This window comes from Monoraphidium neglectum, assembly GCF_000611645.1.
Source record: "Monoraphidium neglectum strain SAG 48.87 unplaced genomic scaffold scaffold00764, whole genome shotgun sequence".
NCBI classification, from domain to species: domain Eukaryota; kingdom Viridiplantae; phylum Chlorophyta; class Chlorophyceae; order Sphaeropleales; family Selenastraceae; genus Monoraphidium; species Monoraphidium neglectum.
This window is the reverse complement of record NW_014012864.1, coordinates 15-7,500: the sequence shown is the minus strand read 5'-3', so window position 1 is coordinate 7,500 and position 7,486 is coordinate 15. Positions and strand designations below refer to the sequence as shown.

The following is a 7,486-nucleotide window of genomic DNA, read 5'->3' as shown; positions in this document are numbered from 1 at the left end:
GCTCCCGCTACACGGGTCGACAACGCTGCCCCTCGCCCGTGCATGTGCTGCGGGCCGAGGCATGGCTGTGGAAGCCCTTGCGCGCCTTGACAAAAGTTGGATTATAGTTCACGAGTCGTCCTTCGCCAGTGCGGATGAAGAGAACTACCGTGATACTCCGTCTTCGGACAGATATCAAGTTCGAAGGTCCAACGAAGGCGCCAAGCATTACGGCTCAGTGCAAAACACACGGCTGATTGAGCATTTAGCGGTGGATGTCCCTTCTGGTACACCGGTATGCAGTTGCTGGGCGTTGTCGGCACCTGGGTGTTGGTGCATCCAAGCGGCACACACCCTTGCGCACTGGCGTGAATCAATGTGCGGCCTGCAGCCCCTTGCCGCAAACACAGCGTTACTATTTTGCATGATCGACTCGCCGTCACGCTCAGGTGATTTGCGGTACGAGTCCTGGTGGAAGGGGTGTGGGCAGGGATACCCCACTCGCTTGCCGCACACCTGCCACTTCACGCCTGTGAGACGGTGACGGCCGACTACGACTCCAAGGTAGTGGAGGTATACTTCTATTGCATATGAGTTAATCCTGCCAGTTGCATGCATTGTAGATCAAGTGACAGTTTACAAGTGGTCCAGTGCTCCAGTACGTGATTCGAGAAGATCAACAGCCGACACAGCGACGACACCTACAAATGCACCCAAAGTCTGACAGCCAAGACCCCACGATGTCCACTGATACAGATAGTTTGTCAAGGCCCCGTAAGAAAACAGACCGTTTTGGGCCCCACAGGGGAACCGCCGTCCGTGCATAGCACCAGCACCGGCCGCTGGGCCGCGCTCACACACACCTGCGGCTGTCCGCTGGGACGCACGCTGTCAGCACAGAGCACACGTTCCCGCTGTCGACCGAAAAGTGCAGGTGGGCGTTCTTGCCGTTGTAGGCGCCCACGTATGCGACGAGCTCGCCGCGCTTGACCTTTTGACCGGCTTTGACCGCGATTGACTGGAGGTGGGTGTAGTAGTACTGCTTGCCGTCCGCGCCGTTCAGGTAGAAGCTGTTGAGGGAGAACTTGTCCTTCAGCTCCTGCGGGGTCTTGCCTATCCTGCACGAGCGAACGAAAAACAATGGATGGCAGGCGGCAGGGGGAGGGTTTGCAGGTCAGGGCGGCTGAAGGCTTGAGGAAACAACGCGGGGCCGGCGCGCGCAGCCGAAGCGATACAAGCCGCCAGGAAGCGCCTGGGTCGACACGACGACGCGGGCGCGCCGCCGTGCGCGCCGCCGGGCACGCACGACCTCTCACCCCTGGGGCTGGGCCCAGTGAGGCGCCCCTAGACAGCACCCCTCCTTTTGGGCACGTGATGTTTGCCCCCTGCTCACACGCATTTAGAGTCCTTCGCGGGGTCGCAGACTGTGCCATCCACCAACGCATACACCGGCGTGCCCGGCGGCGCCAGGAAGTCGACGCTGTTGTTGTCCTGCCACTTCTTGCTGTTGAGGCGCTTGGCGTGGTTGGAGGGGCCTGCGGCCGCGACAGTGAAAGTGGGGCCGCGCGGCGGGTGAGCGCAACCGTGGTCCCCATGGCAGTGCCTGCTGTCCCCGCTGGCAGTGCTGCTCTTGTTGCCCCGTCGCCGCGCACGCCAGGGCGCCCCGCGCGCGTCCCCATGCCGCACCGTCGCCCAGCCTGTAGGGGAATGTTCCCAGTGGGCTACTGCAGACTGCTGCAGGCTGTGCGACTGTGATGGGGGTGGAGCAGGCCGCCAGCACCGCCAGCAGCAGAGCAGTGGCGAGGGGCAGTGCGGCGCGGCGAGTAGTGCCCATGGCGCAGGACTGGTTGAAGTGACGGCTGATTCGGCGTTGTTATTCTAATTCCTGACAATGAATTGATGGTTGCGATGTGGATTGCGTGTACTGAGGGGCTGCACATTCGGATGCACCGCCAGAGTCACTCGAGTTACGAGACGTCAGTACATCGTACAGGAGGCAGAGCAGGCCGGTGACGCTGGAAGTATATTTGAGAAGAGCATCAACTGTCGCTCGTCACCCGCTGGAATCACGAGTGATGGAAGAACTTCAGCACTGGCCCACGCTGGTCTAGTGTGCACTACAGCAGATGAAGGAAGCGTAAACTCGCAGCATACCAGCAAGACTTTGTGCGATGAAGAAGTGTCGTGATGATTTTCGCGCCCATCGCGGCACGTGCCAACCCCCGCAGCAACCTTGTCCTGATGACATCGCCGCCGCTGATAGCACTGATGCCCAGCCCGGCAAGCCCCTGCACCGTCCCTGTCGCCCTCGCCCCAGAGTCCAAGTGCAATAACATGCGATCACCATACATAACATGATCCCAGGTCGACGCACACATCCAGTACAAACTCAAGTTGCGAAGCAGAGCCCTTGCGGCAGCACAGTGCTAGCACCTCAGAATACATGTCGCACCCATCACTCTGAACCCTCGTCCTCCTCCTCCCCCTCCTCTGATCCCTCTCCTGAATCCCCGCCGCCCCCGCCCCCCTCGTCCGCCCCCGGCTCTCCAGCCAGCCGCCGCCGCAGCTCCTCCAGCTGCGCCAGGCGCTCGGCCAGCAGGCCCTGCAGCTTCTCCTCCCACTCCTCCGCGCTGACCTGGCGCGCGGAGATCGGAGGGCAGCAGTGATAAATCAGCATGCACAATGAGGCAACCACTGTCAATATATGTAGTTTAGAATATGTGCCTGATCATTGATTCGTGTCTACGCGCACAAAAGCGGCGGGAGGGGCGGCATCCGCCGCGGCTTGCCGGCGCCGCGCATGCTCTGGGTGCAAACCCCCGCCGCAGCCTGCTGGCGCGAACTGCCGCCCAGCAGACGATGGCATATCAACCCGGCCCACCACCGACCTGCGTGATGCTGTGCCGCCCCACGTTTACGACGCCCTCCCCTGACGGCCCCGCGGCGCCGTCCGCCGCGTCGCCGCCGCCGCCCGCGGGGGTGGCCGGCGCCTCGGGCTCTTGGTCGCCCCCGCGCTTGCCGCCGCGCGGGCGCCACATGAAGAAATCCAGATCGTCCTCCCTGTTCTTATTGGCCACCTGCAGCACAAGAAACAAGGGCGGCCGAGGACGCCGGGGCGGTATTTGGGACCGCCGGCGGCTCGGGGGCGCTGCGAGGCGCGTCCCTCGGCAGGCAAGGCGCATGCAGGGGCGCGGCTCAGAGTCGGCGTCGGCCGTCCGGGCGAGCGCGCGGGAGCGTCGACGCGCGTGCGAATCCAACCCTAGCCGCGCGCACAACGCTCTCTGTCCTTGCTCTTTGGCAAAGTTTCAATGCCATTGCGCACACGAAACCACACGAAGGGGGATGCAGGTACACATGCGAATCCGCTTTGCATCCGCTCGCGTCTGCGCGAGGATGACGTCATGTGCTCGTTTACACATATCTTCACACGAAGCATACAAGCGTGCAGGCGCCCCACCCCCCACACACGTGCGCATGTGCGCGCGCGCTCACCTCTACTATCTTCTTGCCAGCGGTTTTGTCGTCCACCGTCTGCGCGTGTGCTTCCTGCAGCCGACGCCGCACCAACCCCTGCAGCGCGGCGGCCGCCTCGGGCCGCCCCCTCAGCGCCGGGTGCGCGTACACGGCGGCTTCCCAGCAGCTGCCCAGGTGGTGGTGGTGGATCTTCAACTCGCTGGTAATGCGCGCCCCGAGCTCCGCCGGCAAGGCCAGGGGGTTGGGGCCGGCCGCCGCGTCGGGCGCGGGCGCGCCCGCTGCCGCTGCGTCGGCGCCGCCGCTGGGGTGGTCTGCGGCTGACGCCGCGGCCGCGGCCGCGTCGACCGCGGTTTGTATCGCGGACACCACCCAGTCCTGCGGGGGGCAGGGGATGGGTCGCACGCAGCGATGCGGGGCGTTAAGTGACGCCAGGACGCTGCACTACACCCCGGCTGTCAATGCTGGGGCCGCCGCGTGCCCGCCCCAACCCCCAAATCCACACGAGTTTGCACAGAAAGCATGCGATCGCTTGCCGCCGTCGGCCTCCGCTAGGCTGTGCGGGCTGCGCTGTGGCGGCCGTCTCTATTTCTATGGGCTGCCGTATGTGGGGACCCCCGTTTGGGCTTCAAGCGGGCCACACAGCTGCAAGGTCGTACGATTCAAGGGGCCAGGCACCCCCCTCTCCGCACAACCCCACGCCCCCCGCGTGGCCAGCCACCTGACTCAGCAGCATCTCCACCTCCAGCTTCTCCCGCGTCCGCTGCAGCTCGGGGGAGGGGTCCTCAAACTGGGTGGTTCCCGCAGGGCCGCGCCGGCGCGGGAGCGGGGCGGCGGGTGAGCGGTGACATCATCGGGGGCCAAGTGGAGGGCAGCGGTGCGGTGGGAGAAGGCGATGTTGAGGGGTCGCCGACATCTGTGCCTGTGACTGCGTGCAGGCACCGCGCTGCGGGTCCCTGCGTGGTGTCGGCGGGACGCGAGGGCTCCCAGGCCTCGCCCCTGCAGCCGCCCCTGCAGCCTGCCGCGCGCTCCGCCGCCGGCGCCGACGCTGGCGCGGCTGCGGCAGCGCGGCACCGGCGCCGGCGCGCCCCGCGGGGCAGCGGCCTTGCCCGGGTGGCTGCTTTTTCGTCCATCCGTCGCGAGGGCGCGGGCGGCGCCCAGCTGAGCGCGACGTTGATGCCCAAGCAAGAGCAGGCGCGCTTGCAATGTCTGAGGAGGGGGGCGCCGGCCCTAAAAACACACGAAACACACACATATACACAATTAACTGCCGGGCAGCAGCTCACCACGAGGTCGCTGGCGCCCCTCTCTGCAGCCAGGGCGTACGCGGCCTTGACTAGCGCCTTGCCCACGCCGACACCCTGGTAGGGCGGCAGCACCAGCACCTGCGCGCGAGGGCGCGGGCACGTGTATGCGTGTGTGTGTGTGTGTGTGTGTGTGTGTGTGTGTGTGTGTGTGTGTGTGTGTGTGCGCGCGCGTGCATTCGTGCTTGCGTGCTTGTGTGCATGTGTGTGGTGTGGGGCCAGGAGGCGGGGTGGGGGGTCGCGGTGTTGAGGTGTCGAGGTCAGAATGAGGATGCAACTGACAACCCGCCTGTCCCAGACAGGTTGTGTGATCTCCGGGACGAAACCCTTGGACCCTGCACCCTAGATCTCTCATCCCGGGCGGACGGACGGCTGAATTGATGCCTCAGGTGGATGGCTGTGTTCCGTGCTGGACAAGACTACGATCGGCTCCCACTTGACGGTTGGAAATGCCAACCGGCTCGCAGGAAGCAAGGGGTGTTATTGGAATTAAGCACGCAGCGGGCGATGCGTGGCCCGGGCGCCGCACCTGCGCAACGCGGGGCCGCGACGTGGTCGGCCACGCGTAGAAGTTGTAAACCGTCATGAAGCCGACCAGAAGCTGCCTGGAACCTGCCGGGGCGCGGTCGGTTGGCCCCGCGAGGGGCGAGAGGGCTGGGCATTTTCGCCAAGCGGCAGATGCAGGGAGCGGGCAGCAGGCCCAGGTTTAGCAACAACGGCCTGTGCGATGCACTCCGCGGCAGCGCATCTGCTCGCGGCCGCAGCCGCGCCCCTGGCTGCTCCAGCAACACCAGCTCGCCTCGCCGCCCCCGCTCTACGGCACGCCGACCCCTGCGGCGTGCGCCCACGATCAAGTCAGATCATAACAGATCAGATCACCCACCATCGTCCATCACGGCAGCCACGAGCTCCCAACGCGCGTCCTCCGGGTCTATGAAGCTGGCCCCGTCCACTGTGAATATCAGCAGCGGCTCCAGGCGGCCATGCAGGTCCTGCGGCGGTGCGCGCGGCGGCGGCGTCGGCAGGGGCAGGGCCGGGTCGCCAGGCGGGCTCGGCGGTTGGGGGGGCAGGGCAGCACGTCGCAGCAGCGCATCCAAACGCGTGATTGCAGCAGGCACGCACGCACAGGCACGCTTGCACTTACACGCATGCGCGCAAGCACGAAAGCACAGCCGCGCCTCCAAAAGACCATCCCTTGCCCTCACACAAACCACAGTTGAGATGACTGCGACCCGCACCCAGCCCACTCACCTTGGCCCACTGCGGCGCCTCAGCCAGCTTCACATGCCGCAACTCCAGCCTCGGCTCCCCCTCCACCTCCAGCTTCATGTCTGCCACCCGCCGCCCCAGCTCGCCCCACGGCAGCTTCCCCGCAGCTTCCTCGCCGGCGCTGGTGGCGGCCGCGGCGATCGCCTTTTCGAACTCAGGGCGGGTGCGGCTGTAGCCGGCGGGGAACCATTCGGCCAGGGCTGCGTGAATGTCTGTGGCCTTGGGGCGTTTGGCCTCATAACGGATGTCCACCCTGGTGGAACATGCAGAACAGAGAGTGTAAACGGCCTTGACAATATTTCATACATCACTCTTGAAGGGGGACGTCAGTCCGCCGGACAGGAATGGCGCCGAGCATCGCCCATTTCTGCCTGGCGCCGCTGCTGCGCGCACAGGGGCCGCGCCTTTAACTTCAGCCGCGCGGCGCGGCGCGGCGTGCGCGCCGCATGCGCGCAGGGGCCCTCACCATGTGTGGAAGCTGCCGCCGTCGACCCACACGTCCACAGCCAGCCCCTTGTATCCGGTGATCTCCTCGTTCTCCCCAAAGGGCTGGTTGTAGTACTCGCATTTGAACATGTGGCCGCCAGACGACAGCTCCTGGTCCAGCTTCGAGGCGTCGATCAAGTGCCTGGTGTTTTGGGTGCGTGTGTGAGGGGGGAACGGGTTTCGCGGGGCACCGCGCTTCCGGTGACGCTTTGCGTGGGGGCGGCAGGCGGGATGGAGGAGTGGGGCAGGCCGCCGCTCGTGCATGCCGCCGCTACCTGATGTGGCCCCGCGGCTGCTGGTTGCAAATCAGCGTTACCTGCCAGAGCGCTTAGTGGCGCCTTGATCAGCCGAGAGCAGTGGGCTGCCGGGTTTTGGTGGGATGGGGAGGGCGGTGCACCCCTGGTCCGCAGGCCGCATTGGGCAAGTGCATCCGCCCACCATGTGAAGGCGTCATTGGCGGTGCACTTATAGAGCTCCTGCACCTGCACCTTTGGGCTGAACTTGACCTTCTTGGAGGGCGGCTCCGTGTCTGCCGCCATGGCGCAGATCGCTGCTTGCTACGCTTTGCCGAGCGCCCCTCTCTGCCCGCTGCGCTTGCTGTCGCTGCTTCCAACTCGAGGTGGATGCTCCGCTGGCCGCCGTGCGCTTACAATGTTGCTGAAGGTGAGTTTTGCCGTCGATTGTTTCGCGTTAGTTGATCCAGCTCGCAACGCTGTTGGAGCCAGATCTGGATCACGACGGCGAAACTGCAAAGCGATCAATACAGAATCTACCCGTATTGTCTCTACAGTCGCGGTGCGGTGCAGCACGCATACGTTTCAGTGGCGGAAAAGCCCGCGCATTCCTCAATTTCACTCATATGCCCAGAAGCAGTGCGTGCAACATTGTCCAGCAGCTCTCTCCTCACTTGACTGCGCCATACATGCGGTGCTTGGCGATGCCGGCCTCGCTACAGCAGCCAGAGAGCTCGGCAGGCC

At 65.0% G+C, this 7,486-nt stretch overlaps 2 protein-coding genes across 2 annotated transcripts; both read right to left on the bottom strand.

Annotated features, from left to right (window-relative positions):
- Nucleotides 1-832: 832 nt before the first annotated feature.
- On the bottom strand, nt 833-1,813 carry MNEG_5208 (hypothetical protein; the record flags this gene model as incomplete). Its single annotated transcript, XM_014046316.1, has 3 exons — nt 833-1,097; nt 1,373-1,514; nt 1,666-1,813. 3 exons carry the CDS (start codon nt 1,811-1,813, stop codon nt 833-835), a joined length of 555 nt encoding a protein of 184 aa, XP_013901770.1.
- Nucleotides 1,814-2,434: 621 nt separating this feature from the next.
- MNEG_5207 (Histone acetyltransferase type B catalytic subunit) lies at nt 2,435-7,048 on the bottom strand (the record flags this gene model as incomplete). The annotated part of the gene is made up of 11 exons (XM_014046315.1): nt 2,435-2,614; nt 2,868-3,056; nt 3,472-3,828; nt 4,151-4,240; nt 4,393-4,611; nt 4,737-4,835; nt 5,284-5,366; nt 5,638-5,746; nt 6,006-6,276; nt 6,490-6,651; nt 6,948-7,048. 11 exons carry the CDS (start codon nt 7,046-7,048, stop codon nt 2,435-2,437), a joined length of 1,860 nt encoding a protein of 619 aa, XP_013901769.1.
- Between the last annotated feature and the right edge of the window lie 438 nt (nt 7,049-7,486).